The sequence below is a fragment of the Salvelinus namaycush genome, chromosome 8 (assembly GCF_016432855.1).
Source record: "Salvelinus namaycush isolate Seneca chromosome 8, SaNama_1.0, whole genome shotgun sequence".
Classification (NCBI taxonomy): Eukaryota; Metazoa; Chordata; class Actinopteri; order Salmoniformes; family Salmonidae; genus Salvelinus; species Salvelinus namaycush.
The window spans coordinates 53,523,970-53,541,251 of NC_052314.1; the positions used below are offsets into that span (position 1 = coordinate 53,523,970).

The window sequence follows — 17,282 nt, forward strand, 5'->3', positions numbered from 1 at the left end:
ATCTGAGGAAGAAAATCAAGGTTAGTCAAAAATTATATATATTTTGGTTGTTTGTTACGATCGCTTACTTTTGCTACTGGGAAATGGCTTGTCTTTCTGGCTATTGTGCTAAGCTAATATAACGCTATAAAACACTTGATAAATCGGAAATATTGTCTGGAAACACAAGATGCCTGTCTTTCAATTGCTGTACACTATGTATTTTTCAGAAATATTTTATGATGAGTAATTAGGTATTTGACGTTGGTGTCTGTAATTACTCTGGCTGCTTCGGTGCTATTTCTGACGGTAGCTGTGATGGTAGCTGCAATGTAAAACTGATTTATAGCTCAAATATGCACATTTTTCGAACAAAACATAGATTTATTGTATAACATGTTATAAGACTGTCATCTGATGAAGTTGTTTCTTGGTTAGTTTGGTTGGTTCTTGGTTAGTTAGGTTGGCTTTGTGCATGCTACCTGTGCTGTGAAAAATGTCTGTCCTTTTTTGTATTTGGTGGTGAGCTAACATAAATATACGTGGTGTTTTCGCTGTAAAACATTTTAAAAATCGGACATGTTGGCTGGATTCACAAGATGTGTACCTTTCATATGCTGTATTGGACTTGTTAATGTGTGAAAGTTAAATATTTAAAAAATATATATTTTGAATTTCGTGCCCTCCACTTGAGCTGGCTGTTGTCATAAGTGTACCGACGTCGGGCTGCAGCCATAAGAAGTTAAAGGGAAAGTACTCTTAATGAAATAGCCTACCCTTTCTCATACCTTGTCATAACCCCAAAATGACCTATGTTACATTGTCTGTGGTCTCTAAATAGATAGGAAGTCATTCAAGGCTATTGGGATGCATCTTAAATGTGAAACAATTTGTGGTATTAAGATTTCCATCTAATGCATGATACCGGCCCACAAGGATCGGAGATTGGTATCACATAAACCACTGTCTTGAACTGGAAATCTACACTCCATTATCAAAGTGGATCCTGTAGCTGTCACCAACATTACATCTCATTTGTGGGATCGTTTTGGGATCCAGGGGCCAGTTTATCAGAACATTTCATCCAGATCCAAAGGATCCTGTGTTGTATAAAATCACTTTTCCCTCTTCAGATTTGAAGTTTTAAGACAATGCCAAACCAAATCTCTTACAATAACCACACTAAATGTTACAATCAAGATCATGCTGATATTAATGATCACATTACACTTGGGAGGAATATTGCCATTCAGTTAACATAAAGTGAGAACAGCCCACTGGGCACAGACGTCAGTTGGATGTCTATTCCACGTTGGTTCAACGAAATGACGTGAAGACAACGTCGATTCAACCAGTGTGTGCCAAGCGGGAGGAAACTAAATGAAATTTTCTGAAAGACTGGCCGTAGTATGTCTAGAGTAGGCAAAAGGAAGGTCATGGTAGAGTCCTTTGACTCTAGGCAGCAAAACCAGGCAGAGAACACATCTTGATACCAGGTGTAAACAGCAGAAATTCTTCAGTAATTCCTTAACTCACTTTTTGCTGCATCAAACCCTGTTGAATTACAAAGATAATTTTTTTATAGAATGTCAAGCTCTCAAATTAGAGATTTTAAAGGGATTGACTCAAGTGATGAACAGTCTATGTAACTCATTAATTCTATGTTCGTCAAAGGTCAAATAGAAGTTGCTTATATTTGTCCTGTTTCACTGCATGTATACGTGTGAGGTGGAAATGTGTTTTTTGTATATCCCACCCCCCTTGAGACACAACCAGGTATCAGCCATTATTGACAGAGACCCTGGAGCACTTAGGGTTAAGCGCCTTGCTCGAGCGCAGATCAACAGATTTTCTTCCACCTTGTCAGCTCGGGGATTCGAACTCACAACCTTTCAGTTACTGGCCTAATACTCTAACCGGTAGGCTACCTGACACCCAGTGTCCTATGTTTGTTAGCAGCAAGTGGAGCTACAGCGCTAGTATGTCATGAATGACCAAAATTGCTTCAAAATCAACACTGTTATGTCACACATTGGTTGTATGTTGTAGTAGACTTTCTTATGTGTCCATGTCACCACTGTATATAGTTATTAACTTTAACATATACTCTTCTCCCTCTTTTCACATAATCTTTATACTTCCACTGGCTGTTGTCACTCTTATCCTTCTCTTCATTCCATCTCTCTCAGCCTTTCTGACTCCTGCATGCCTTCTCTCTTTCTTCTTCCACGTCACATCCTTCCACCTCATCCTCTCAATCTGTTTACCTCTCTCTCTTTCTTTCCATCCGTACCTCTTTCTTTCTCTCTCTCTCTCTCTCTCTCTCTCTCTCTCTCTCTCTCTCTCTCTCTCCTCACCCCCTCCCTCTCTTTCTTTGTCTTCCCTGCTCTCTCCTTCCTCAACACAGGCTACTTCTCCCAATCTCTACTGTCTCATCTCCGGGTCCTCCTCCCTCTTGGCCTCCCCCTCATTCCGCGCTCCTTGGGGGCGGCTCCGTCGGGGTGCAGGGCCTTCAGGGTCTTGGAGGCGGTGAGCGTCCAGTGCTCCAGCTCGTTGAAGATGCGGTAGATCCAGAGCTTTAGCGCAAACGGGCTGCCGTTCACCGGACCATCTATCTACTCACGAGAGGGTGGGAGGGGGGTTGTAGAAGAAGAGAAAGGGAGGGAGAGAGAGAGGGTTAGGGAGGGACATTCCGAGACAGAGAGTGAGAGCAGACAGAGTGAGGGAGGGAGAGCAAGAGAGAGAGAGAGACCGACAGAGAGAGAGAGAGCGAGGGATAGAGTGAGATGTGTTAGGACAGTGTTTCCCAATCTGTTCCCCGGAGATCCAGAGGGTTGTATATTTTTGTTCTAGCACACCCGATTTGACTGGTGGACTAATCAATGCCTGGTCAAATCCGGGGTGTGCCTCAGGAATAGATTAGGAAACACTGTACTAGAACATACGGCGGTGTCTGAAATTATTGACACCCTTGATAAAGATGAGAAAACATGACTGTATAAAATAAATAATTCAAATACTGAGCTATATTGTATCTTTAAAAAAAATGGGAAAATAGATTATTTATAATAATACATTTGCTCAGAGACAGAGATTTTGTTTATCAAGTAATATTTATTTTCAAAAAGGTAGGAGTTAAAATTATTGACACCTCTGTTTTCAATGCCTCACCTTGTGACCATAACAGCACTGCAACTTCTTCTAAAATGTTTTTTTGAGTTGGAAAAAACATAGGGATCATATACCATTCCTCATTGACATTCTTCGTCTGCATAATATAAACTGCCCTCTTCTATTCAAACCACAGGTTTTCAATGATATAGCAAGATGGCGCCGACAGACATGGCAGCTCTGCTTCTAGCTCCAAAACAACTTTGCAGTAATAAGGTTTTTTACATTACATTATTAGCCCAGAATGTTTTTTGTGTTATTACATACAGCCAGAAATAACTTTTGGATATCAGAGCGGCGGTAACTCACCAGCATTACGACCAGGAATACAACTTTCCCGAATTGGATCCTTTGTTCGTACCCCCCAGGGCAATTGAACTTATCCCAGAGGCTGCTCCAAGACGCCGCCGGCGGAGAAGAGGTATTTGGAGTGGACTTCTAGTCCGACTCAGGAGGGGTGCACACCATCCACCGCTTCCGAGTATATTACTTGCTAATGTTCAGTCTCTGGACAATAAAGTAGACAAGCTCAGGGCGAGGATCTCCTTTCAGAGAGACATCAGGAACTGTAACATACTCTGTTTCACGGAATATTGGCTCTCTCGGGATATACTGTCTCCGTCCATACAGCCAGCTGGGTTCTTAGTACATCGCACAGACAGGAATAAAGAACTCTCTGGGAAGAAGGGCGGTGGTGTATGTTTCATGATTAACTTCTCAGGGTGTGATTGTGATAACATTCAGAAACTCAAGTCCTTTTGTTCACCCGACCTAGAATACCTCACAATCAAATGCCGACCATATACCTCCCAAGAGAATTCTCTTTGGTTATAGTCACAGACGTGTATATTCCCCCTCAAGCCGATACCCCAATGGCCCTCAAGGAACTACACTGGACTTTATGCAAACTGGAAAAAACATATCCTGAGGCCCCATTTCTAGTACCTGGGGATTTTAACGAATCAAATTTGAGGAAACACTACCGAAGTTCTATCAACACATTGACAGTAGTACTCACTCTGGTAAAACCACTGTTAATCCCCCTTTTGCAATGCCTACAAGGCCCTCCCCCGCACTCCCTTCAGCAAATCAGATCACGACTCCATTTTGCTCCTCCATTCCTATAGGCAGAAACTCAAACAGGAAGTACTTCAAAATTGTTTTGATCACGTGGACTGGAATATGTTCCGGGTAGCCTCTGAGAATAACATTGACATATACACGGACACGGTGACTGAGTTCATCAGGAAGTGTATAGAGGATATTGTTCCCACTGTGACTATTAAAACATACCCAAACCAGAAACTGTGGAAAAATGGCAACATTTACGCAAAACTGAAAGCTCGAACCACCGCATTTAAGCATGGCAAGGTGACTGGGAATATGGTTGAATACAAACAGTGTAGTAATTCCCTCCATAAGGCAATCAAACAGGCAAAACGTCAGTATAGAGACAAAGTGGAGTTGCAATTCAACGGCTCAGACATGAGACGTATGTGGCAGGGTCTACAGACAATCACGGATTACATATGGAAAATCAGCATGTCACGGACACCAATGTCTTGCTCCCGGACAAGCTAAACACCTTCTTCGCCCCGCTTTGAGAATAACACAGTGCCACCGATGCGGCCCGCTCCTAAGGACTGTGGGATCTTGTTCTCCGTGGCCAACAAGGGTAAGACATTTAAGTGTGTTAACCCTCGCAAGGCTGCTGGCCCAGACAGCAACCCTAGCCGCGTCCTCAGAGCATGCACAGACCAGCTGGCTGGACTGTTTACAGACATATTCAAACTCTCCCTATCCCAGTCTACTGTCCCCACTTGCTTCAAGATGTCCACCATTGTTCCTGTACCCAAGAAAGCAAAGGTAACTGAACTAAATTACTATCACCCCATAGCACTCACTTGTATCCTCATGAAGTGCTTTGAGAGGCTAGTTAAGGATCATATGACCTCTACCTTACCTGACACCCTAGACCCACTTCAATTTGCTTACCGCCCCAATAGATCTACAGACGATGCAATTGCCATCACACTGCCCTATCCCATCTGGAAAAGAGGAATATTTACGTAAGAATGCTGTTCATTGACTATAGCTCAGCCTTCAAAACCATAATACCCTCCAAGCTCATCATTAAGCTCAGGGCTTGGGTCTGAACCCCGCCTTGTGCAACTGGGTATGGACATCCTGATAGGCCGCCCCCCAGTTGGTGAAGGTAGGAAACAACACCTCCACTTCGCTGATCCTCAACACAGGGGCCCCACAAGGGTGCATGCTCAGCCCCGTCCTGTACACCCTGTTCACCCATGTCTGTATGGCCACCCACTCCTCCAACTCAATCATTAGGTTTTCAGTAGACACAACAGTATTAGGCCTGATTACCAACAATGATGAGAGAGCCTACAGGGAGGAGGTGAGGGCCCTGGTGGAGCGGTGCTAGGAAAACAATCTCTCCCTTAACGTCAACAAAACGAAGGAGCTGATCGTGGACTTCAGGTAACAGCAGAGTGTGCACGCCCTTATCCACATCGACGGGACCGCAGTGGAGAAGGTGGAAAGCTTCAAGTTCCTCGTACACATCACTGACAATCTGAAATGGTCCAGTGTGGTGAAGAAGGCGCCACCACCTGGTACGGCAACTGCACTGACCGCAACAACAGGGCTCTCCAGAGGGTGGTGCATTCTGCCCAACGCATCACTGGGGGCATACTGCCTGCCCTCCAGGACACCTACAGCACCCAATGTCACAGGAAGGCCAAAACGATCATCAAGAACATCAACCACCTGAGCCACAGCCTGTTCACCCCGCTATCATCCAGAAGTTCAGGTCAGTACAGGTGCATCAAAGCTGGGACCGAGAGACTGAAAAACAGCTTCTATCTCAAGGCCATCAAACTGTTAAATAGCCATCACTAGCCGGCTACCACCCGGTTACTCAACCCTGTACCTTAGAGGCTAGAATTTGATTTGATTTGAGTTTCCGGTCCGGAGACTGAGATGGCCATTAGAATAATGTTGATTTTATGGCCAATTTAACCATTTATGTGTGGATTTTGATGTGTGCTTGGGGTTATTTTCTTGCTGGAAGATCCACTTGGTACTGGGTAAAGATCATGATGCCGTTGACCTTAACAAGGGCCCCAGGACCAGTGGAAGCAAAATAGCCTCAGAACATCAAAGAGCCACAACCATATTTTACAGTAGGTATGGGATTATTTTCTGCTCAGGCATTCTCATTTTGATGCCAACCCTATCACTGGTGTGCATGGCCAAAGAGCTCTACAAATGTCAAAGAAATTGCCACTTGAATTGGAGCAGGTGCTTTGGTCAGATTATATGAGAATTAGGTCTTTGGCCACACACACTGGTGTACCCCTGTATATAGCCTCGTTATTTTATTGTTACTCTTTTTTTTTTACTTTAGTTTATTTAGTAAATAATTTCTTAACTCTTATTTTTCTTGAAACTGCGTCATTGGTTAAGGGCTTGTAAGTAAGCATTTCACGGTAAGGTCTACCTACTCCTGTTGTATTCGGCATATGTGGCAAATAAATGTGATTTGATTTGAAAATCCACAAGGAATTGGTTAATTGGCCATAAAATCCACATTTTGCAATTGCCATCTCAGTCTCCGGATTTGAAACCCATTGAAAACCTGTGGTTTGAATTGAAGAGGGCCGTCCATAAGCACAGGTGAAGGATATCAAGGATCTGGAAAGATTCTGTATGGAGGAATGGTCTAATATCCCTCCCAATGTGTTCTCCAAACGCATACATTTTTTTTGAAAAAGGTTAAGTGCTGTTATCGTCATAAGGTGAGGTATTGAAAATGGGGTGTCAATAATTTTGACCCCTTATGTTTTTGAGAGAAAAAAATGAAACTTGTTAAACAAAATGTATTTTTCTGATCAATTGTATTAGTATAAAATAATATAATTTCCCAATTATTTGGAGCATACAATATAGCTCAGTGTTTGAATAATTTATTTTATACAGCCATTATCTTTATTAAGGGTGTCAATCATTTCAGACCCCACTGTATATATACAGTACATGTAAACAACTGATTTGACCTAACCGTATATAAATAATGAACAAAAATCTATGATTAATAAACTATGTAATATAATCAGTTTGTTTATACTAGAAAGGATAGTCCTTACATAAACAGTTTATAAGTTTATCATAAGTTGTTAACAAAAGCCTAATTTCTTCCTCTCCTCCTTGAACTCATCACTGATCTGAAATATTAGGGATATCTGAAAGCAAAATGTTTCCACCAGTCTTATCTGTTGTCTATACGTGGCCCTGGTTTACACTAAAAAAAGGAAATTAATATTGCCGCTACCTCGCTCTCCAACCAAGGTACATGAATTGAGGAGCAAACTGAAGTGAAGAGGAAATTCAGCAACTCTTGGAAGAGTGTCAGTTGATAAAATGCTTTATTATTGTTAAAACCAACATGTTTTGTCCCATAGCCTTCATCAGGGTTTACACTATATTATGTTCACCACACCAGCTATGTCAGATCAAGGATGACTTCCAAGTAGGATTTTACAGTTATTTTACAAGTATTGAAATGAGGCCTGCTGGGTCTACTGAGGGTTTCCAGTAGGTACTGTATATTAACCATTAGTGGGGCAAATTCAAAACTAACCCCAGATCAGTGTCTAGGGGAAACTTTAACATACACCAGTAATTCTGTACCTCAGTATTCTTCGGATCAGCAGTGAAGGCTGCAGTTCCAGCTCCGTCCGCCAGGAGGAGCCGTGTGCTCTCTAGCAGGTGCCCCAGCCGGTCCCTCACTGTTTTCTTCTGGCTCTCGTATTCGGTCCTGTTCCTGTCGTTTCCCACCCCCTCTTCCCGGCCAATGGCATGCTCCAGGAGGTTCCGGCACTGTTGCAGGGCGGAGTAGAGGCGCCACAACATGTCATTCGGCGAGAGCTGGGAGGAGAGTGGTGGCACGGTCACCAGGCGGTCCCCGCCGATGGTGAGTTCCTCGGCGAACGTCTCCTTTTTTCTCTGAAGTGGGGAGTGAGGAGGAGGGATGGAGAGAGTGTGGAGGTGGAGAGGAAGAAGAGGGTGATAGCGTGTAAAGAAAAAACACATTAGCAGTATTTAAAAGTACATTTCCATGACGGTGAGTGGAGAAAAACTCATGTTTTAGTGCACAACCAAACTGTTACAGGGCAAGGCAATCAACCACAAATGACCAAAGTCAGGTATAACCCAACGATTAGTGCACAACCAAACTCATTGACCTTCTAATCCAGTTCTCTAAAAGAGACGAGGCATACATGACCAAAGGTATGCTGCTTAAGTGCCACTACCGTATTTTGTTAATCAAATATAAAGTACTAGTCATAGCCTCAACAAATTTGGGCAAGTGTTTCAAAGACACCACTTTTTTGTATTTTGTATTTTGTATTTTGTGTGTGTGTGTGTGTGTGTGTGTGTGTGTGTGTGTGTGTGTGTGTGTGTGTGTGTGTGTGTGTGTGTGTGTGTGTGTGTGTGTGTGTGTGTGTGTGTGAGAGAGAGAGAGAGAGAGAGAGAGAGAGAGAGAGAGAGAGAGAGAGAGATCAGAGTATAGAGAGAGAGATCAGAGAGAGAGAGAGAGAGATCAGAGTATAGAGAGAGAGATCAGAGTATAGAGAGAGAGAGAGAGAGAGATCAGAGTATAGAGAGAGAGAGAGAGAGAGAGAGAGAGAGAGAGCAGAGTGAGAGAGAGATCAGAGTGAGAGAGAGAGAGAGAGAGATCAGAGTGAGAGAGAGAGAGATCAGAGTGAGAGAGAGAGAGATCAGAGTGAGAGAGAGAGAGAGAGAGAGAGAGAGAGAGAGAGAGAGAGAGAGAGAGAGAGAGAGAGAGAGAGAGAGAGAGAGAGATCAGAGTATAGAGAGAGAGAGATCAGAGTATAGAGAGAGAGAGATCAGAGTATAGAGAGAGAGAGAGATCAGAGAGAGAGAGAGAGAGATCAGAGTATAGAGAGAGAGAGATCAGAGTATAGAGAGATCAGAGTATAGAGAGAGAGATCAGAGTATAGAGAGAGAGAGAGAGAGAGATCAGAGTATAGAGAGAGAGAGAGAGAGAGAGAGATCAGAGTATATAGAGAGAGAGAGATCAGAGTATAGAGAGAGAGAGAGAGAGAGATCAGAGTATAGAGAGAGAGAGAGATCAGAGAGAGAGATCAGAGAGAGAGAGATCAGAGTATAGAGAGAGAGAGAGATCAGAGTATAGAGAGAGAGAGAGAGAGAGAGAGAGAGAGAGAGAGAGAGAGAGAGAGAGAGAGAGAGAGAGAGAGAGAGAGAGAGAGAGAGAGAGAGAGAGAGAGAGAGAGAGAGAGATCAGAGTATAGTGAGAGAGCTGTGACTCCATTGAGTACCTGGCCCCCGGTCACGACATTATACCAAGGTGCTAACATTCTGACCACCGTGAAAATGATTATGTGCCTGTGCGGTAGAATGATTACCGTGTAACATTAACCAGGCAGCCCTGCTTATGCAAGAGCAATGGTCAAGTAAATGTGTATATAGGTTTGTAATAGGCAGCGAGAGAGGAAGCAGTGGAGTGAGCTATGAAATGTGAGGGATAGGCCTATATTGTATAGGCCTGTCTAGAGGGAGAGGCAAAGGTACGGCAAACCAGAGACAGCAAGGTCTTCACTGTCATAATCTATTACAATACATTATTACGAGTAATGACTGTGTGGTGATAGATAAGTTGAAAACCATTAGTATATTTGTGGGCTGTATCTTGAATAAATGCACATAAACCGCAAATGTATATATGTTGAGTAATATATAAAAACATTTCTATTTCTAAGTTCACAAAATCACATTTACTGGAAGAACTGTGCAGATGCAAAGTTTGGTAACAGAATTACAATAAAGTTTCCCTCAGATGTTTAAGCACATTTTCCAAAAACTATTGTTTAATATTAAGTTTAAAATATTTCTGCAGAAATAATGGGGTGTCAGCTACGACATGACACTTTGAGTTTGAAAAAACATGTATTTTGGATATTGAACTACAGTACGTGAAATGGATTTACCTCCGGTAATGGAATTACGGTAACAGAATTACATCATGGGTCCCTGATCTGTGTTGTACAGAAATACATAATTATGGATATGAATATCATTCCCTTCATGGTGATGTATCCTGAATACATCACAGGCTTCTACACAGGTAGAAATATGCAATATTCTTATTTTGCATATTTGGTTATTATTCTACACACGGGCTATTATTGTAATGAGCAGCCCCCCCACAATTTTTTTTTATCTGAACCAATCATAGACGTCTATGTTTCACAAATTTGAAAATCACAGTACAGCACATTAGAGTTCAGTACAGTACATATGTTCAGTACAATACTGAACATTATACTGTACTCTACTGCACTGTACTGAATTCTACTGTGCTGTACTGTGATGTCCAAACTTGTGAAACATAGACATCTATGATTGGTTCAGATTTGGTCCAGCCACGGATGTCCGGTGTCGGTGGGTGCTCAGTGGATGAGGATACTTGTTACTGTAAATGGAAAGAGGGTAGGGGGTAGGTGTCATGGTAGGTCTCAGGAGAGTGACATTAACTGGAGAGCGAGAGATACCACAGTGTGCCATCACAGCAGCAAGATTTGTGACCTGTTGCCACAAGAAAAGGGCAACCAGTGAAGAACAAACACCATTGTAAATACAACCCATATTCATGTTTATTTATTTTCCCTTTTGTACTTTAACCATTTGCACATCGTTACAACACTGTATATATACATAATATGACATTTTAAATGTCTTTATTTTTTTGGAACTTCTGTGAATGTAATGTTTACTGTTCATTTTTATTGTTTACTTCACTTTTGTTTATTATCTACTTCACTTGCTTTGGCAATGTTAACATATGTTTCCCATGCCAATAAAGCCCCTTGAATTGAATATGATTGAGAGAGAGAGGCAGAGACAGAGAGCAGCAGAGAGGAAGCGTGAGAGGGAGGGGTTGTCCAGTCTTGCTTTGACCACCAGATGGCAGAAAAAGGAGAAAAAAACTCAACAGTTATGAGCTAAACATAGCAGTATACCAGTGGAAGGGAGGACAGTAGCAGGTGACCCAACTGTGGCTTGTGACTACTCTGATTTTCCATTGTAGCCATTTCAATTGCAGTAATTCCATTACTACAATTTGGTAACAGAACTATAAGTTTTAATCAACTAATAATTCATGAACAAACTTGATATCAATAAGAACACTATAATGAATTGGTAGGTCTACCTTTACATGTTACTTCTGTGAACTTTTATAATCCTCCCTCCTCACGAGGGAAATTAGAAAATATCTTCACGACAATGTTTCTTAAACTTACCAAAATCATTTCTCCAAAACTAAATAGAAAAGTGTTGATATTAGTTGGCAGGGCTCTTTACTTCTACATTGTTGTGTTTTGGTGCATCTCTAATATCTTTTTAAGATGTTAGATGCTGTCTAAGACCCATTTTCCATCTGTTTGACCAGAAATAAAAGCCTTTGCTTATTCCTAATTTTTAGGATGGAAAATGGTTGAAAAATGTATATATGCCTTAATTCCTAACAAATATAGACTCTTAGCTTTCATTTGACACCCAATTTGACATGCTCCTATGAACTTTACGTGTTGGTGTTCATGGGTCCGTTAAAATGGAAATGCCCTAAGGTGATGGGTCAGGTCATAGGTTAGGTTCGGTTTAAAGGTAGACTCAGCGAGATGACGTCGGTGCACGAAGTGAACAGTAGTAGTGGGATTTTTTTTTTCAACAATCAGGAGCGTTGAAGCGCGTGGCTAAACGTCTCTGCTGTTTTGGTCCCGTGGCTACCACGTTGTAGCAGCATAAAGCGCACCCTTGCCAGTACGCACATATTATGTGTGACTGTGTATGAGCAAAGTCTTGCATCATGCTCATCTCAATGGGCACGTTCGAGCTGATCCTTTTTGTCAAGTTGGTGACAATCGTTTCTCACCACCTTTCAAATTGTGTTGCATTCTGGGGTTAAAAATTGTCTGACTTGCGCCTACCTGTCGACTGCATGAACTTTACAAAAATCATGTGATCAAATGGCATGAAGTTTTGACTGCAGTCGACTGCAAGTTGCTGCAGTTGCTCTTCACCAACTTCGTCCTGTAGCCATCTCCTGCATTGTGAAGGCTCTATTGTCAACCAATCATTAGGGTGTTTTTGTTAGACCCATGTGACCAAAAACAAGAACCAATTTGCCATGATTTCTGTGTACAGTGGATATATAAAATAAATGTGATATTTGAGTCTCTCTCTCTCTACTTTATTGTACAATGTGTAAACACACAATATTATATTATGATTTCAGTTTGTGTGATATGGGGGTTAGATACATGTTTATTTCTAAATTATAAAGAAAACCTTTTATAATCAATGGCAACACTGTCATGTTGATTTGAGCCTTGCTGTTGGAAAACCACATCGCAGATGCACCTCCCCTGACTTACTCCTCGACTTGCATCTACTGTCGGGTGCTTTAGCCTTACAACTCAAACACGCCCAATATGGTGCTGTTTGTGGCAATGTCATCTTGCTGAGTCTACCTTTCAGTTATAAAGTCAATCTCAATGTGAACCATTAGATTCAAAAGCTTGAAACCTCCGTAAAAAAAGCTTGAAAACCCCATTCGATTTTTGCCCCCATTTTTTAAAAACCTGAACATAATTCATTAGGGTTTTTATTTTAGTTAGTTTTGGTGTCAAAGATAATAATTTCAGTAAAGTTGGAGTTTTTCAAACGGGTTTGTTCATTATTTTACTACGGTAAAAAAAACGAATATATATATATTTAGTTTCACACGTTTTTTTTTTTACTATAACCTTAGTAGACCTTATTGCCTAATATTGTGCAGGCTATTGGGGTGGTGATTCAAAAGCATTGTCTTATAGTTAGTTGGCTGATAGATAACGGTTACATTCGTAACCGCTTCCCTTCCTCCCAGCAAAGAGCCCGAGTACGCAGGTTGAGGTGTGTGCGTATTGGAGGGGGATTTATCTGGCCATTTGGCAGGAAATCAAGAATACTGTGATCATTCGCACCCCATCATTCACATAGTGTCATTCATTGAGTGAAAAAGCGATGCACATGGAAAAACTTGCATGTCCAGAAAACCGCCTACCTCTGTCATTGTTTTTATATGGGGCGTGCATGACTATTCACATATTCACTCCCCCTCCTTATCTAGCTACATTCCTGGACCCCACTCCTGGATCGGATGCCACACATACACACACACAATCCATCAATACATGTCCATGCATCACCCACATTTCCATATCCCAGTCTTCCATATCCCTTGCATAGGCTAGAATACTGGCCAAATGACATGTTCTGTCCAGTAACCAGTAGGCCTAATAACAGGTTAATAATTGCGAAGCAAAATGCACTAGCCTGTCCAGACTTCACCCACTCTAGGCTACACTCGAATAAATACTTACATACAGTTCCAATAAGAGGGTGCATTCATGGTTTAACTGCTCAGCAACAGCAGCTGCCCTCGCAGTTCGAGACTGTTCCGAACCAGTCCCTCTTCTTGTCCGTGTCCCTGCCATATTCAGTAAAGAAGCAACAGACAGGCACCGGATAGCGTTAACGTTTTTTGTTTTTTTTACCTTCTCTTATGTCTACTAGTTTTCCCGTTTCATATTCCTAAAAGTTAGACAGCCAACAGGAAGCGCGTCTCGGCCTTTTCTCACCCTGTAACCAAGCCAGTTAATTAATGACCTTTCTGAAAACGAATTCCTTCCCTAACTTCCACAACTTTACCCCTTGTGTTACTATGTTACAGTATTAATGTCCTTGTCTAGTGCCACTCCTCCCCTTCCCTTGGGTGGTTTATGTCAGGCAGGCATGTGGAATTTAACGGGAGAACTAAAGCCGAGGCGTGTGAATGGGAGGAGTCGCACGTTGGTGAACTATTATTTATACATGAAGAGTTTAAACGAATTAGCTTGACAGAATTACGAATCCATTCACCAGGACTAGTGATGCGTTGATTTTCTAGTCGTTACTAGGAAAGTCGGAAATGTCAGACTTGCTAATTGGTATGTTCATCCAGTTAGCAAGTATGACATTTCCGACTTTCCTAGTTCCTACTAGCACATAATTGTGGTATAGGCTATATCATTGGAAAGTGCTCAAAGCAGCAGTTTACTGCCCAAATTAATAACTCAGCTGATTTGATGATCAAGTATAGTTTTATTATTAGGTTATTGTGTGGCTCTATAGTTATTGCTTGTCAATAACCGGGAAAATGGGTTTATAACCAAATCATAGGCTAATATGCATATGCCTAGAAAATAGCAACATTTCTAAACAGTTGAGTGCGCGTTTTTCTTTTCCATTTCCCGGAACGTTCTATACTGTTGCAAGGTCGGGATTAGTAACATTGTTGTAGATCGCGGGGGATAGATGGAGCATGTTGTATATACTGAATTATTAGAGAAATAACGAGGGCTAAAAGTTTACAAAAGGGTTGGTGTGGTATGTCTGTAAACATCTAAAATGCGTTGCCATTAATAGTCTACAGCCACAAACAAACAAATAACTTTTAAATGAAAGACGATAAATAGTTTGGAATAATGTAACAGTTGATTATGTAATTTTGTTAGGACCAGTGTGAAGTCAACTTTATATTATCTTGAAGCCTTGGGTGTGAAAGATAACACCTTGAGCTATATATGATGTGTACTATTTCTGTGTAATTCTAAAGCTAAAATCATGCTAAACCAGTTCAATTGGAATTTTAGAGGATTAAATGTATTAACAAAAATGTCAGACGTTATTCTTCCAAAATGTCAGATGTATTTTTTTGTTGTCTAGATTGGCAACATTCAGGTATGTTCCAAAGTGAAATACCACTCCGATACTCAGGGTGGCATAGTGTCCACTTCAAACAGTGAAGCCATTTTGACTCATACATGCGCATTCCTTATTAGCGTCATGGCAGCAACTTTAGCGTACCAACAACAACATTGACTTCCGGTGTTTCGATTTAACCTTCAAAATCAAAGTCTGCAGTAAAACGCTATGTGTATGATACAAAATCAATCCGTTAACATTATGTTTCTAATGTATAACTACATCAGAGAAAAATCTAAACGTGTGACTATTTACCCATGCAACAGAACATAGCAATTCACTATATAGGGAATACATATTGGACTGTAGAGGAAAACGTTTACTTCCAGTCTCGTTTACGTTTACTTCCAAATAGCCAAATCATAAGAAGTGTTGCTGGACTTTTACTGTGGTCAAACAGCTTAAAATGGGGTGCCTTGACACTATACAGTTAAAATATAGCACTATGACATAGGACGCATACAGTATACTGTCATACCTTATAATGTAAAAGACACATATCTTAATCTTCCTTCTGGGGTACACTTTGGAAGAAATACAACATACAATATGTTTATTCAAAAAGTCAAGAGAGATGCAAGTAAATTTGTTCCAAAAAAAGTATACTTTATTCATAAGAAATATCACATTGACATGAATTAATACAATTGATCATCAACAGTTACAAGTTTTAAATTAGTTTCAAGTTTTGTCACGTGCACACGTAAAGTGAAGTGCTGACTTGCTAGCTCTTTCCCAAAAATGCAGTATTCAATATCAAATAGTATGAAGTCGATTTTCTTTAAAACACACGGGAAATAAGAAAGACACGAGAAAGTAAGCTATATACAGGGTCAGTACCAGGGACACTGGAGTGGATAAGGTAGATATGTACATGTAGGCAGCGGTAAGGAGAAAGTGACTGGTAGCAGGATAAATAATAACAAATCAACATAGCAGCAGCATAAAGGCACCCTCATACTATGTTCGGTTTGCTTCTACCAGAACTCGGCTAGGCAAAGCGAACGTCTGTGCCACGCATATTCCCTTAAAAAGACATTCGTTTGTAAAACGAGAAGAAAAATGGCAATATTACAGTTTGTCCCTCTTGAGACGACGTAGCAATAACATAGCCATAACACTTCCTCAAAATATTTCTAATCAATCAAAGATAAATACAGGCTTTAGTGGTGGGTGGGTGTGCTGGTGTGTGCATGCGTGGTGATGAGTGTGTACGTCTATGTGTGTCGGTGTCAGTGTGAGTGTGTGTGCAGGAGTGTCAGTACCTGCATGTGTGAGTGTGTGGGTAGAGACCTGTGAGTGGCATATAGTGCAGATAGACCATGGGTGAGGATGGCCAGCTATTTTCTAGCTGTTCAAAAGTCTCAGTGCCTGGAGTCACCATTATATTCAATGAACCTGATATACTGTATACACATTCTTACATAACATTTCATGCAATAATCTTTTTTCCCCTGATAATTCGTACAAAACCTCATGTTTTTGTGAATGAATTCATTGATGTTATCTCCAAATAGGACTGCTTAAGTGTACACACACACACATAGGGACCACAACTACTTCCATCTACTCCTCTCTTCACCATACAGAGCAGCACCTAGACCAAACCCTTAACCTACCCTTTACCCTAAACCGGGTTTGTATCCTAACCCCAATCCCGCCCCTTACCCTAAACCGGGTTTGTATCCAAATCCCAACCCTACCCTCCCCATACATCACTATTTGCCTTTGAGCCCACCCTTGTCTTTATTCATGTTGTGTATAGTCTGATGTTTTGTTTTGACTCCTATTTTGTTCTTTTTCTTTTCATTTCTATAATTGTGAAGTGACTTTGGGTCCTTGAAAAGCACTAAGTCCCATGTATTATCATCCTCCTGAGCTTTGAAATTCCCACAATGATTAGAACATTCATATTTCAGAACAATGTCCACAACCTTTCCATGTAATGCCAAATACTGTAGAGTTATTTCTGTAGTGAGTGAAGAATGCCCTCCAGTTCCTTCTCATACTGCTTTATGGAGTTCATTATTTTAACACTCAATGTAATACTATTGCAAGCACATTACTTTCTTTTTCATGTTTATAGCTATGGTCATCCAATGTGCTTTTAAATGCACAGGTATTATATAAAAAAATGTAAACACCACCAATTGCGTGCTATTCTAGGTACCTTAGGCAAAACATCATCCTCTCAGAACAGGAATTCTGTGACTGTTGGCACA

General features: G+C 41.1%; 1 protein-coding gene across 1 annotated transcript; it reads right to left on the minus strand.

The window, feature by feature from the left end:
* Window positions 1–665: 665 nt before the first annotated feature.
* Window positions 666–13,985, minus strand: LOC120051968. Its single transcript, XM_038998845.1, has 3 exons — window positions 13,638–13,985; window positions 7,858–8,172; window positions 666–2,594 (listed from the first exon to the last, which is right to left on the minus strand). The coding sequence occupies exons 1-3, from the start codon at window positions 13,749–13,751 to the stop codon at window positions 2,412–2,414; spliced, it is 612 nt and encodes a 203-aa protein (XP_038854773.1). The 5' UTR covers window positions 13,752–13,985; the 3' UTR covers window positions 666–2,411.
* Window positions 13,986–17,282: the final 3,297 nt, after the last annotated feature.

Excerpts from the sequence above, each read along its gene's own strand:
- LOC120051968 (XM_038998845.1), bottom strand. The coding sequence starts at position 13,751 with ATGGCAGGGACACGGACAAGAAGAGGGACTGGTTCGGAACAGTCTCGA. Across the intron at positions 8,173-13,637 it reads CCCTCTTATTGGAACTGTAT|AGAAAAAAGGAGACGTTCGC; the intron begins GTAAGTATTTAT and ends TCCCCACTTCAG. Across the intron at positions 2,595-7,857 it reads CTGATCCGAAGAATACTGAG|ATAGATGGTCCGGTGAACGG; the intron begins GTACAGAATTAC and ends TCTCGTGAGTAG.